The 15459-nt window shown below is 51.9% G+C and overlaps 2 protein-coding genes across 2 annotated transcripts; one reads left to right on the forward strand and one right to left on the reverse strand.

Annotated features, from left to right (window-relative positions):
* Positions 1-2905: 2905 nt before the first annotated feature.
* On the forward strand, positions 2906-9900 carry VFPPC_02234 (acetyl-CoA carboxylase; the record flags this gene model as incomplete). The annotated part of the gene is made up of 3 exons (XM_018281917.1): positions 2906-3094; positions 3168-8295; positions 8357-9900. The coding sequence occupies 3 exons, from the start codon at positions 2906-2908 to the stop codon at positions 9898-9900; spliced, it is 6861 nt and encodes a 2286-aa protein (XP_018139045.1).
* Positions 9901-10481: 581 nt separating this feature from the next.
* Positions 10482-10847, reverse strand: VFPPC_13231 (MFS multidrug transporter; the record flags this gene model as incomplete). Its single annotated transcript, XM_018291008.1, has 1 exon — positions 10482-10847. The coding sequence occupies one exon, from the start codon at positions 10845-10847 to the stop codon at positions 10482-10484; it is 366 nt and encodes a 121-aa protein (XP_018139046.1).
* Positions 10848-15459: the final 4612 nt, after the last annotated feature.

The raw sequence follows: 15459 nt of genomic DNA on the forward strand, positions 1-15459 counted from the left end.
TTGCTGTTGCGGTTTATATGCATCTGTTCCGAATAGGAGGCTGATGTTGCGGCGTTTCTCAAACTCCGACCCAACCAGTGTGGCATAACCGATAGGAAACGACAGGGAGTGTATCACGATTGGCCTGCATGTCGAATTACCAAGGCATCAAGGTCGTAGGTCCTTTGTATGTGTGAAAGAATGTCATTTCGAGGCTATAATACGTTTCATGGCCAAATAAGCCCTTGCTACAGGGTACAAACATGTCTGGAGTCATGTAACCATCCGATGTCGACCAAATTCCACAATCGGCAGAAGTGCGGCTTGTAATTCTCGCACCGTGACTATCGATAAAGCTGCCATGCAGACTTCGTGCTTTCTCTCGTTGACGACGTCAGATCCGGCGTGGAGAAGCTCGTCACTCCAGTTGGCATGAACATATCTTTCGCAAGATACGAATACATGCCGGGGTTGTTGGGCTCAGGAACGCCTGCAATATACGGAGTAGAGTGGCGCCGTTGCAGACTTGTAAAACGGTGTAACTTCTTTAGATGCCTACCAGCACCATCACCGCCGAAATCTTGATGAATCCGTCGGGGACCGGAAAACTGGGCGCCATGGCGGCGGGCTGGCCCATGCTGGTTGGGGACCTGGAGTTCAACCGCCATCAGTACTGTAGCTATCCTTGGTTCTACGTTTGCTGACGACGCTTGTCATGCAGGATGCTGTCCAACTAGAGATTGCCTGCTTCAGTTAAATGTTGGTATCAACGAATGAGCCAAACGGGTACGCTTGTTGATGCTCCAATCTTGCCCGCTGTAATGTGCAAGATTGAACCCTGTACAAGGCCAAGCATTGCTCAACGGGAGGGAATATCGTCCTTGTCTCAATTTAATCGGCTATTCAGAGTTAGAATCATACATGTACCTCAATTGTTAGCGTCTTTCGCGTTGTTGTGATACTATGCTCCGTAGCTTCCACCGTCTTCCACGAGGCGTCTGGTGCGTCTGCGTGCCTGACAGGGGTGTGGAAACCACCCGATGCAGACGGATCGATTCAATCTTCACGGGCGAGCGTGGCAGACCAACGAACTCGTCAGGCTCCCGGCACCGATATGCACCGAATTGACAGCATTACATGCATCTCGGGTGGCAGTGGGTTCCTACCATGTGATGCAGAACCCAGGAACCGAAACCCCGTAACCGTAACGCACAGCAGTCAGCGTCACAAGCAGCTGAGGAATCCATCCTCCGTCCGGAGCAGCTAGAAACGAAGCAGCTCCGTAAGCGTCGTCGGGGCTCGATTCGGGGTTTTGTTTTTACATAGGTCGGGGAAGCCCCTCGCACCATTTTCTTGACAATGTTCCTGTAGCTTCTTCGGCTTCCTTAATTGTCGCTTTGACATTGTCCAGCCGTCAGCTTGCCTCTTTTTTTGTCTCCCTCTACAGGTGCTGACATTGAAGTCTCGGCCGTTACGTTTCTGCACGTTGACGGCGCTGGTGGCAGAACGGCAACGGTTCCTCGACGCGAACACGGACGACCCTCTCTGCGAGAGGCGCAAACCCGACGCAAGACTTGCAAGGTAAGCGATTTCTCGATGCCGAGCTCGTGAAAGATGGCTGCTGCTGCTGCTGCTGCTCTATCGCCTTCTGCCGCCGTGTGTATTCTTGGTTTTCAACGCAACCCCAACCCACGGGATGTCAGCATAGGGTTCCACCAGACAAAGACGTCAAGTCGGCAATTGGGGCGTTGGCACTGTGCTTCAACAACGGAGATCCGAGGACCCTTTCATGGCTTCGGGGTGCCGGGAGATGCACAGTGTCTCGTTGAGAGCAAGGGGGAACTGCTACTGTCCGAAGGGACGAAGGGGATGATGGGAAAGGAACAAGATTGACGGGCAAACTGTGCCATTGGCGGCGTTGCCCCATTCTTTTTTTTTCTGTCGCCCCTTCCTTGTTGGCCTGGTTGCACCCTGCCGGAATCAGTGGGAACATGGAACCGGAACCAGACCAGACGGCAGAAGCAGCAGGCCAGGCATGGCAGGAGGCGCTAAGGCTTATGTAGGCCGGCCACCCTCGTAGCCAGCAGCCAGCAAGATGAACACTGGAGGGTCAACTGGCCCATGTCCCCAGCAGAACGAAGCCAGAAACCAAAACGCTGCCAGCTTGGCGCTAGAGCCGCTCCCAAGCTCCATCCATGTCCCAAAAAAAAGTTGGCTAACCATTTGATTGAGTCTTTTGACCCCAACAGTTTGAATTGACGGCAGTACCTTCTTATCGACAAGCCAAGCTGCGCCAAAAAGCTTCCCCCGTTGTCCCGACTGGTATCTGGCGCATATCCACCAAGCCAATTCCAATCTCGCCTCCTCGCAACGTTGAACGCTTTTTCTACCTCGACTCGACTCGACACTGTTCGTACTTGACTTTCCTCCCACCCGCTTCCTCATCCATTCCTCCAAACTCCTACTTCCCCAGAAGCCCAAAGCCGCGGGTCTTAATCTTTAACCATTGCTTGTTCTTAGCGTTCGCCTCTCGAAGCTCCTCCTCCTCGAGACCGAATATACACAATTGGCTACAGGTGTTTTTTTTATCTGTGCCAATCGACCTAATACCTCGCGAGCTTGTCGTCTTGTTTCCTCACTGGATGACAGCTTCTTTTCTTCCTCCTCCTTTTTAATTGCTAGCGGCTCTTTTAAACGCTTGGACTTGTTAGTTTTGTTTCTCGTGTGACTGAGCAGATCTCCTCAATCTGCTTATTTTACACTCCCTCGAAGTGAAGCGAGAAAGCATAGACCAGCAAACTCTAGACAGATTCTTTCAGCGTTCCATGACGACTTGAAAGCTACGAATCTGTCTCGTTTCTCCTCTCATAACTCATCCGACTCGAATACCTTGTCAACCAAAGATACACACATTTCCACATTCGTCATGCCCGACGTATCAGGAGCTAACGGCACCAATGGCCGAACGGTGCCAGTTGCTAATGGCAAGGCCAGCTACGCCGAGAAGCACAATATCGCAGACCACTTCATTGGAGGAAGCAGACTGGAAAATGCGGCACCCAGTAAGGTCAAGGACTTTGTTGCTCAACATGACGGACACACAGTCATCACCAACGTAAGTGGTTTCACATCATGGCATTGGAGCTCAAGCAGTTCAAGCGCACATAGCTAACGATGCGCTGCCGTAGGTTTTGATTGCCAACAACGGTATCGCTGCCGTCAAAGAGATCCGATCTGTGCGAAAATGGGCATACGAAACGTTTGGCGATGAGAGAGCAATTCACTTTACCGTGATGGCTACTCCCGAAGATTTACAGGCCAATGCCGACTATATTCGAATGGCTGACCATTACGTCGAAGTTCCTGGCGGCACCAATAACCACAATTACGCAAACGTTGAGCTGATTGTGGATATTGCTGAGCGTATGAACGTCCACGCTGTTTGGGCTGGCTGGGGTCACGCTTCCGAAAATCCCAAACTGCCAGAATCTCTGGCTGCCTCACCAAACAAGATTGTCTTCATTGGTCCTCCTGGATCCGCCATGCGATCACTTGGTGACAAGATCTCGTCCACAATTGTAGCTCAACACGCCGCTGTACCTTGCATTCCCTGGTCTGGAACCGGTGTCGACGCTGTTGAAGTTGACAAGAAGGGTATCGTCACTGTTGCGGACGATGTCTATGCCAAGGGTTGCGTGACCTCCTGGCAAGAGGGCTTGGAAAAGGCCAAAGAAATCGGCTTCCCCGTCATGATCAAGGCCTCAGAAGGTGGCGGTGGTAAGGGTATTCGTAAGGCTTTGAGCGAGGATGGCTTTGAGGCTCTCTACAAGGCCGCTGCCAGCGAAATTCCCGGCTCCCCCATCTTCATCATGAAATTGGCTGGCAATGCCAGACATTTGGAAGTTCAGCTGCTTGCTGATCAATACGGCAACAACATCTCTCTCTTCGGCAGAGATTGCTCTGTTCAGCGACGACACCAAAAGATTATTGAGGAAGCCCCTGTCACCATTGCCAAGTCGGACACCTTCAAGGCCATGGAGGATGCTGCTGTCCGTTTGGGTAAATTGGTCGGCTACGTTTCTGCTGGTACTGTGGAATATCTGTACTCGCACGCCGACGACAAGTTTTACTTCCTCGAGCTGAACCCACGTCTCCAGGTCGAGCATCCCACTACTGAAATGGTCAGCGGTGTTAACTTGCCCGCTGCCCAGCTTCAGATTGCCATGGGTCTGCCTTTGCATCGCATTCGCGATATCCGAGTCTTGTACGGCGTCGATCCCAGAACCTCGGGTGAGATTGATTTTGAGTTCAAAAACGAGGGTACCGCCCAAGCTCAACGTCGCCCTACGCCCACCGGCCACACCACTGCTTGCCGTATCACCTCCGAGGATCCTGGTGAGGGCTTCAAGCCTTCCAATGGTGTGATGCACGAGTTGAACTTTCGAAGTAGCTCAAATGTCTGGGGCTACTTCTCTGTCGGTACTCAGGGTGGTATTCACAGCTACTCCGACAGTCAGTTTGGCCACATTTTCGCCTATGGCGAGAACCGACAGGCGTCCCGTAAACATATGGTTGTCGCCCTGAAAGAACTGAGCATTCGCGGTGACTTCAAGACTACTGTCGAGTATCTCATCAAATTGCTGGAAACCGAGGCTTTCGAAGACAACACCATCTCCACTGGCTGGCTCGACGAGCTCATTTCCAAGCGTCTCACCGCTGAGCGACCAGACACCATGTTGGCTGTCGTTTGCGGCGCCATTACCAAGGCTCACATTGCTAGTGAAGCCTGCATGGCCGAATACCGCGGTGGCCTGGAGAAGGGCCAGGTTCCCTCCAAGGAAATTCTCAAAACCGTTTTCAACATTGACTTCATTTACGAGGGTTTCCGATACAAGTTCACTGCTACCCGAGCCAGCGCCGACAGCTACCACCTCTTCATTAACGGCTCCAAGTGCACTGTAGGAGTCCGAGCTCTCAGTGACGGTGGTTTGCTGATCCTCCTCGACGGACACAGCCACAATGTCTACTGGAAGGAGGAAGTTGGCGCCACTCGTTTATCCGTTGACAGCAAGACCTGCTTGCTCGAGCAGGAGAACGATCCCACCCAGCTGCGAACTCCTAGTCCCGGCAAGCTGGTTCAATATGCCGTGGAGAACGGTGCACATGTCAAGGCTGGCCAGACCTACGCTGAAGTCGAGGTCATGAAGATGTACATGCCTCTTGTTGCCCAAGAGGATGGCATTGTACAGCTCATCAAGCAGCCAGGTGCCACCCTCGAAGCCGGTGACATTCTTGGTATCCTTGCCCTGGATGACCCCAGCCGTGTGAAGCAGGCTCAGGCTTTTGTTGACAAGCTGCCTCCCTATGGCGACCCAGTCGTTGTCGGTTCCAAACCCGCCCAGCGCTTCTCTGTACTCCGTTCCATTATGCTCAATATCTTGAACGGATATGACAACTCTGTCGTCATGGCCGCGGCTCTGAAGGAGCTTATTGAGGTCCTTCGAAATCCTGATCTTCCTTACAGCGAATGGAATGCTCAATTCTCAGCTCTCCACGCCCGCATGCCCCAGAAGCTTGATTCGCAGTTCGCTCAGATTGTTGAGCGATCCAAGGCTCGCCACTCCGAGTTTCCAGCCAAGGCTTTGCAGAAGGCATTCCAGAAGTTCCTTGAAGAGGGTCTACCCGCCAACGATGCCGAGACATTGAAGAATACGCTTGCTCCTCTCACTGAAGTTCTCGATGCCTATGTTGAGGGCTCCAAGGTCCACGAGCTTAACTTCATCCAGTCATTGATTGAGGCCTATGTCGATGTGGAGAAACTGTTCCTTGGCCACTCTCAGGAGGACAGCGTTATTCTTCGTCTGCGTGACCAAAACAAGGACAACCTCGCCAAGGTTGTTCAGACTGTTCTTTCTCACAGCCGCGTCGGCGCCAAGAGTTCTCTCATCCTTGCTATTCTTGACGAATATCGCCCCAACAAGCCCAACGTTGGCAACATCGGCAAATATCTCCGTGACCCTCTGCGCAAGCTGACGGAACTTTCCTCCCGTCCCACGTCCAAGGTCTCGCTCAAGGCACGTGAGATTATGATCCAGTGCTCTCTACCTTCTTTGGAAGAACGTACCGCTCAGATGGAGCACATTTTGCGATCCTCCGTCATTGAGTCTCGATATGGAGAAAGCGGATGGGATCACCGTGAGCCCAACCTGGACGTGATCAAGGAAGTTGTCGACTCGAAATACACCGTCTTTGACGTTCTGCCCCTCTTCTTTGGCCACGAGGATCCTTGGGTCGGACTGGCTGCATTGGAAGTTTACGTCCGCCGAGCTTACCGTGCTTATATTCTCAAGAAGATTGACTACCACAACGACGAGACTGACTCGCCGCAATTTGTCTCTTGGGATTTCCAGCTGCGAAAGATTGGTCAGTCTGAGTTTGGTCTGCCTCTTCAGTCTGCCGCTCCATCAACTCCCGGAACCCCTGGAGTTCACGACGCCAATGTCAAGCGCATCTACTCTATTAGCGACATGTCGTACCTGACCAGCAAGTGGGAAGAAGAGCCTACTCGCAAGGGTATCATTGTTCCTTGCAAGTACTTGGATGATGCGGATGAGCTCCTCCAGAAGGCTCTTGAGACTTTGGCTTTCCACAACAAGCAGAACCGCCAGCACAATGCTACAGCCATCCTCAATGACCTCAGCGGCAAGCGAAAGCCTTTCAACGCCGTTCAGAGAGATGCCAAGACCGAGGACGAGCTGTCTGCTGTCATCAACGTTGCTGTCCGTGACGCAGAGAGCAATGATGACAAGGAGCTTATGGCTCGCATCAAGCCTATCGTCGAGCAGTTCCGAAGCGAGTTGTTGGTTCGTGGCGTGCGCCGCCTGACATTCATCTGCGGCCATGGGGACGGCTCTTATCCTGGATACTTCACCTTCCGTGGCCCCGAGTACTTGGAGGACGATAGCATTCGTCACAGTGAGCCTTCTCTTGCTTTCCAGCTTGAGCTGGCACGCCTTGCCAAATTCCACATCAAACCCGTGTTCACCGAAAACAAGAACATTCACGTTTACGAGGCTGTTGGCAAGGCTGTTGACACCGACAAGCGATACTTCACCCGTGCTGTCATCCGACCTGGTCGTCTCCGCGACGAGATTCCCACCGCCGAGTACCTCATCTCTGAGGCTGACCGCGTCATCAACGATATCTTTGACGCCCTTGAGATTATCGGCAACAATTCTTCCGATCTTAACCACATCTTCATGAACTTTACTCCTGTGTTCCAGTTGGACCCCAAGGCTGTGGAGCAGAGTCTCCAAGGCTTCCTGGACCGTTTCGGCGCTCGAGGTTGGCGATTGCGTGTCGCTCAGGTGGAAATCCGTATTATTTGCACCGATCCATCAACCAGCACCCCTTACCCGCTCCGTGTTGTTATCACCAACACATCCGGATATGTCGTGGACGTCGACATGTATGCCGAGCGGAAGTCAGAGAAGGGCGAGTGGGTGTTCCACAGCATCGGTGGCACTAGCGAGAAGGGATCTATGCACTTGCTCCCTGTCACCACTCCATACGCAACGAAGAATGCCCTCCAGCCCAAGCGATACAAGGCTCACCTCATGGGAACTCAGTACGTCTATGACTTCCCCGAGCTCTTCCGCCAAGCTATCCAGAACAGCTGGGCCAGGGCTGTAAAGGACCAGCCAGCTCTGGCTTCTCAGCAGCCCAAGGTTGGTGATTGCATCTCCTACACCGAGCTTGTTCTTGACGACAAGGACACCCTCCAAGAGGTCAACCGTGAGCCTGGAACCAATGCGTGCGGCATGGTTGGCTGGATCTTCAAGGCTCGTACTCCCGAGTATCCTAGCGGCCGCCGATTCATTGTTGTCGCTAACGACATTACCTACAACATTGGTTCCTTCGGTCCTAAGGAAGACAACTTTTTCCACAAGTGCACCGAGCTGGCTCGAAAGCTTGGAATTCCCCGCATCTATCTGTCTGCTAACTCTGGTGCTCGCCTGGGCCTCGCCAATGAGTTAATGCCTTTCTTCAAGGTTGCTTGGAATGATCCCGCCAAGCAAGATGCCGGCTTCCGCTACCTGTACCTGGATGAGAAGACCAAGGAGAACTTCAAGGATGAGGTCATGACCGAAGAAGTCACAGAGGATGGTGAAAAGCGCCACAAGATTGTCACCATTGTCGGACGTGAGGACGGCCTTGGTGTGGAGTGTTTGAGAGGCTCTGGTCTCATCGCTGGTGCTACTAGCCGTGCCTACAACGATATTTTCACCGTGACCCTGGTTACCTGCAGATCAGTTGGTAAGTTGCCGTCCAAGCTTGCGACAGCAAATAGTATTCCATAAAGCTAACACAATTGTAGGTATTGGTGCTTACCTGGTCCGTCTTGGTCAGCGTGCTGTCCAGATTGAAGGCCAGCCCATTATCCTGACTGGCGCCCCCGCGTTGAACAACTTGCTCGGTCGTGAGGTGTACACTTCTAATCTGCAGCTTGGTGGCACCCAGATCATGTACCGAAATGGTGTCTCCCACATGACTGCCAATGATGACTTTGCCGGTGTCTCTCGCATTGTCGAGTGGATGTCATTCGTACCTGAGAAGCGTAACGGTCCCATCCCTGTCAGCCCCAGCTCCGACTCTTGGGACCGTGACGTTGTTTACTGCCCACCACAGAAGCAGGCGTTTGACGTCCGCTGGATGATCTCTGGCAAGCATGAATCTGATGGTGGCTTCCAGAGTGGTCTGTTTGACAAGGACTCCTTTGTTGAGACCCTTGGAGGCTGGGCCCGAACCGTTGTTGTCGGCCGTGCACGTCTTGGTGGTATCCCAATGGGTGTCATTGCTGTCGAAACTCGCTCTGTCGAGAACATTACTCCTGCCGATCCCGCCAACCCCGACTCCATCGAGCAGGTCAGCAACGAGGCTGGTGGTGTCTGGTACCCCAACTCAGCATTCAAGACTGCTCAAGCCATCAACGACTTTAACTACGGTGAACAGCTGCCGTTGATGATCCTGGCCAACTGGAGAGGTTTCTCTGGTGGTCAGCGAGATATGTACAACGAAGTCCTCAAGTATGGTTCGTTTATCGTCGACGCGCTCGTCAAGTATGAACAGCCCATCTTCGTGTACATTCCACCTTTTGGCGAGCTCCGTGGTGGATCCTGGGTCGTTGTTGATCCCACCATCAACCCCACTGCCATGGAGATGTACGCTGATGTCGAGGCCCGTGGTGGTGTCCTCGAACCCGAGGGTATCATTGGTATCAAGTATCGCAAGGAGAAGCAGCTGGAGACCATGGCTCGCATGGATCCCACCTATGCTAATCTGAAGAAGCAACTTGATGACAAGAACTTGACTCCCGAGGAAGCTGCTGAAATCAAGAAGAAGGTGGTGGCTCGCGAGAAGGAGCTGCTGCCCGTCTATGCCCAGATTGCTGTGCAGTTTGCCGACCTGCACGACCGCGCTGGACGTATGAAGGCCAAGGGTACCATTCGTGACTCTCTGGAATGGGTCAATTCTCGCCGATACTTTTACTGGCGTTTGCGTCGCCGTCTCAACGAGGAGTATATCCTCCGACGCATGGCCACGAGTGTTTTGTCGTCGTCATCCAACGACTCAAACTCGTCTAAGGCGACGGACCTGCGAGGCCACAACCTGCACCTGCTACAGAGCTGGTCCGGCATTGTCGGTTTCGACACCAGCGACCGAGAAGTTGCCGAGTGGTACGAGAAGGAGAGAAAGACTATTGGAGAGAAGGTGGATGCTCTCAAGGCAGAACACCTTGCTGCTGAGGTTGCTGAAGTTGTCCGCAGCCAGAAGACGGCTGGATGGAAGGGTGTACGTGAGGTGCTCAGAGTCATGCCCGTTGAGGAGCGGGACGCGATTCTCAAGTATCTCAAGGAATAAATCCGGAAAGGAACAAGAAGGAATGGAAAATTACTATACGAGAGGCGGAGTAATGTTGAGGAGCGTTATTCCCCCAATCGCGTTTCATATTATTTTGCTTTGCGCAATGTGTGGACTCGGCACATTTACATACATATAAAGGAGTGTATGATTTTGGCGTTGGGCAGTTTGCCGGCTACATTAATTAGATATGCCATAGTTATGAACAGTGTACAGATATTATGTGTGCAATTGCAGCAGTGCAGATATGGTGAGACGGCTACACTTTGAAGTGGTCTGATTTACAGTGCGTCTTATGCCATTACTTTGCTTTATTCATGCGCCATATGAGCAATTCCCTCCATTGTCATGATGCCGTCGTCGTCCTATGATACAGCGAGTTGTTACAGTGGGATATAAAATATACAGCAGTGTCTTTTTTCACAAGTCTATGCGATTGGACGCGGCGGCGACTCGTATTGTGGGAGCCTCTTGCACCGCCGCCCAACTCAATCACTGGCATCCCCAAGCCCCTCCCCCCAAGTACATTTATGCAGCCCGCGAAATACTGTCGTCGAGTTTTGGTCCGTTCCAGTGCCATATTACTCGGATACCCTCGTATTAAGTTGCACACCATGCCAACCCCTCATGACATCTCCCAGCGCAGCATTCACCATGCGCTGCTGCTTGAGCATCGTGGCGCCTTTGAAGGCCGGCGACGCAATGTCAATGGCGTACATGCTGCCACAGCCGCCGGATACGTCGCGCACAAGCAGTTCTGTCGGTTGGAGCTTTTGGCGGAGAAGCTCGGCGATGGCGGATTCGGCGGGCGTCATGGACGGTTCTTCTTCGGCGGCGGCGATGGATGAGTAGAATTTCTGGGTGGGAGGTGTGAATGTGAGGTTGGGTCGTCTGGAGGGTTGGATGTGGAATTGACGGGGTGGGAGGCGTGTTGGTAGCCGGCGCATGGCTAGGCGGCAGGATTGGCAGATCATTTTGCGGTGGGTGTTGATGTAGATGAGCTGCGAGGTTGTTGATGATGGTTTGGTTGTGGTTTGGTGTGGATTTTGTTGTCGAGTCGGAGGTGGGCAATTATTCAGCGGGCCGGGGATTTGCCGGATGTCGAGGTGAGGGTTTGGTTGTGACGCCGATTGGCGATTTACTTGGGCAGTGGCTTCGATGGACTGTTGGTGATTAAATTGTGTTTATTTATCCTTCTTTTTGCAGTTGTGATGTGTGACGAGGTTTGATCGTTTTTGGGGGTTGTGGCCAATCGGGGATGTTGAGATGTTGGGAGCATACTGACGTTTCGTGGTTGGATCGCCTTTCTGGTTGTGCAAAACAGACGTGAAAAGATAGAATTTTTAAGTGAGCTTTGAATATGGGTGATGGATAGTCTAGGAACTAATAGTGTACAACGACTGTGTCTGGAGTACGCTTCGTTAGAAAAAGGTCCGTCGATAACAGCATTTGAGGTGCCTCGTCCATTTATTGGCACCTGGCGTGCGGTCTCTCTTATTTCGGCCAATTGCATTTCATCGTGTAATCACACATAATTTTAACCTTCCATACGGTCCAGTTAAAGCTGATTCATTGCCCTTGTGGTATAAGCGCCCTCTCGCATGAACAATGCGAATGGTACTTTGTTAGCACCTCTATAGCATGCGAGTTACAACTGCTCCTTATGCCGGAACGGCCTCGTCCCATTTATCGTCCTTTTTAGGGGAAATATTCTGTGCTAGCCGCTGGTCCTAATAATGAGAGAGCACCCGCTTTCCTAATGAGCGCACTCAATTGATGGAACGGCCGTCGACAGATTAAAGTATGGGCTGGCGCTACAAAACGAGCAAAAGACACGTCTTGGACCTGCAAGAGTTCTACAGCACTAGGCAAATGCAATCTTGCATGAAGTTTTCGATTCTCGTCAGCTTCAGTATACTTAACGTGGGGATTTGTGGCTGGCCAGTGTCTTCTTTGAGGTAGCTGTCTAAGACTGACAGTTTGCACCACCATTAACAATCCAATTGAAGAATTGCCGGTATGGGACAGGCAAACAATGGAATTTAACTTCGCCAGTATGCTAAATTCTCCGTGGCTGATGAGCCTAGACTGTGTAATGGTTTCTGGTATGTGGGCAAGTAGTTATCGATTGTGATGATCCGCTCATGGGAAGATGTTGGACAGCCTGCGTAATGCTATTTCCAGAGGGTTGAGTCAAAGGGAGAAACTGCGATATTCCTGGACAATTTGTCATCGACGCCGAGAATACCTGTCACCAAACCATGTTATTAGAGGAAGTGGTCCCTGTAAGAACAATTGATCAAGAGACAGATACCGACCACGACAGAAGTAGAATGAGTAGCAGGCCATATCTTGTATTTTCGGCGTATGCAGCGATACCACGACGGCGCGAATTCGTATGACCATACTTATCCAACGCAAAGAATTGCATTCCTGATTGCAGTTTTCCATTCTTGAGGCAGTTACTAGTCCTTGGTGCAACCAAGCTCTGCTTGAATGCCCAGATAGGCGCACAACTTCCACCACCTTTCTGCAACTCATAGCAACTAGAAGAATATTGTTCGCAGCATCATGTACATACGCAAAGTATCGAACTTATCAGTTCTCGATAGTTGCATAAATCATCCAAGGCCAGTTTCTCCATTCAACGCCCGCAATATTGGTTCTCCGGCTACTGCCACGTTGGGACATCCCCTCACAATTATAACTACCTGAGCGTTCTCTCCAAGGCGGAACGCTGACCTCGAGTCGACTAGAACCTCCCGCAGTGTATATAAATTGTGTCAGAGAAGGTTGTCGCAGTGACTCATTGTCATGCATAGCTTTGTTCCCGAGGCATACCCAACTCGCCGGCGGTTAGTTTCTTGTTGCTTGGACGAGTCCATTTCATTGGTCAATTGAGACAGCACCAGAATTTCGAATGCATCAGTACGTGTATACAGGCGCGTATAATGCAGGTACGTGAATTATTGGCACATGGTGTGCCCTCCAAACTATAGGCCGAGCTTCCATTTTGGGTGGCTGCCATATTACATGCGTGGTTCTCTGAATACGGTAACAGACGCTGGCCTTGATTACGTTTTGCAGACGAGAACGGGCCAGATGCCACTAGGTCGACAGAAGACGTCCTATGAACCGTTACCGGCTGGACAAATCCTTACTTGAGGTTCGAGCCTTGAACGGACCAGATGGCGGCCACGATGTATCCACAGCCTTGCATATCAGCTTACGGCAGGGCCAGCCAATTGCGGAAGGTCCATCATCAATATTGGTTCAACAGATACTCCTTCACTTTGCTCGAATGAACTGAGCCGTGCCGCGAAGGAGTCTAAATGCCTCTGCTGCTGGAGGCGATGCTATCTAACATGGTCAATGCCCAAGCACACTCGGGCAGACGTGAACAAAGCTCACCTGGCATCCGTGAGACGATCTACGACAAATGACAACAGAGATATTGAGGAAACGTGCTGGCGTCACATCGATCGGTTGATCAACAGGTACGGAATTAAGCTCTTTCCCAAGTTGATCCGCTAGCTGCTTGTTGACTTACATGTCAAAGGTCGCCAAGTGAACCGGGATGTCTCGATATTGGGAATGCCATACTAGGTAGTCATTGAGGTCAAGGAGCGGCCCATGACCGGTCGCACAGAAGAACCTTTTTCCTACGCCGTGATGAAAGTTGATACATGCCTAGGTATGGAGAACGTACTCCGCACATACTACAGCATTGTATGATACTATTCCCCGCCCAATATGGGAAGGTATGTATGAATAGGCCCAGTGGCGAAGCAGGTCCCGGGCCAAACGGTCCAACGCAATATTGGATCATATTCGCACATGCCAAATCGAGTTGGAGCGGAGGCTTGGAAGACTCGCTGCATCATTGGCGTCGACTTTCAATGTCAACAGTCGGGACAGGATGCAAGACGCCGGCCACAGGACCGGGGCCGCTGAAAGACCCTGTTTGTTCGAGTCTCACAAGGCTAGCTGCAGCCGAGCAAGTTTACTGCTTCCGACGTGAGCAACGGGAGGGGTCACCGTGCTCCATTTCGAGATTGTGTCTGGTGTTGTCGGTGTTCGGATCGAAACCAAAGGTCCTGCATAATTTCGAATGGAGCGAAATCTTGGGTCTGCGAAAAATGGAGGAGGAAGGAGCGAACAGGGTCCATCCTTGCCCTAGGAACAGACCAGAGAACGAGACACACCAGACATGATGGGACCCGATCCCCCGCCTGGCCAGATTGAGACTGGTCAATGTTGCACAAACACCAGTCAATCTGATCACAGTCCCAATGTTGGCAAACGCACGCGACAGATGAGACGTGTTCTACAGACAGAGACATGCATAATGGCGACAGTTACAGCGACAAAAGATGGACAACACAGGTGTCTCTCTGCCATTTGATGGAAGTTAGTGAGCCTAGCCTTCCTCAACCAGACCGGTCGATGCTTTACCATCGAACTGCATTGCATCCCTCCTTGCCTGTCACCACATCACTTTGCTTGCCGGTCGCGACCTGTGATGCACTGTGATTTGGACAACCATTTCCACAGGAACAGATTCGGAATCTGCCAAACATGGTCGAAAGCCGTGGAACAAAACAACCGAGTTGGAGCCAGACGCCAATCTGGTCGCGATGCTGGAAAATTGCAGAGGACGCCACAAATGTCGCTGTTGAACAAAAGGTCACCCACCTACCCGATTGAGTTGACATGATGCTTCCAAGTACGCTTAGTATCACTCCATTCCTTGGCAAAAGGCACTGGCTGCTCGTTGGACACTGTGAATTGCTTCTAGCTGAAAAGGGGAGGATCTTAGGCGGAGGCGCAATGGCCCGGCCGGAACCAACGCCACCAAGCCGCTCAGGTTGGCATGGGAGAGGAGCCTCATGTCTGTTCTGTCCTCTTCCAACTTTGCGAACAAACGGAAGGCTGTTAGTCACAGACTCATCGGCATGCTATCACTCGGCATCATACTCTACTTCCCTCGTCATATCTCGAATATTCACCGTCGCTGGAGAAATCATCTGCGCAGTCATGCAGCTTCTAAACGAGGCCAGCGTACTGGCTGGCCACGAAGCCTTTTCCACAGTGACATCCAAACTCAAAGATTGCGGGAGATAACCGCCTTGTGGGGTTCAAATGGCTTCGAAGCGCTCGAGGGTGGGGAAAGTTACAATCGCCAAGTATCCCCGACCCTGCCGTGTTATCTCCATCCAGATCAACCAGACTGTCGTGCAAGGGTGGAGGGACTTTGTTCTTTCCAATAACCAACAGCGTCGAGCGAGGAGCTAAGGTCCTCGGTACACATGACGCTTGTTCAACGACCATGGACCGCAGGGGCAGGCGCCAGCTCACTGCCGGCCAAACATACGTTCTCTGTGCAACCACTGTATAGGCTTCGAGTACGAATTGTTACGAACATAGTGTTCAGTGATGCATGAACACAGGTCGAGTGGCCAACTTGGCCGGGACGCATTGGAGCCGCCGACTGCGGTCTGCCACTTGTGTAACGCGGAATCGACCGTCGCATCCAAGTGATACCAGAAAGGCATTGTT

Source organism: Pochonia chlamydosporia, chromosome 1, assembly GCF_001653235.2.
Source record: "Pochonia chlamydosporia 170 chromosome 1, whole genome shotgun sequence".
NCBI lineage: Eukaryota > Fungi > Ascomycota > Sordariomycetes > Hypocreales > Clavicipitaceae > Pochonia > Pochonia chlamydosporia.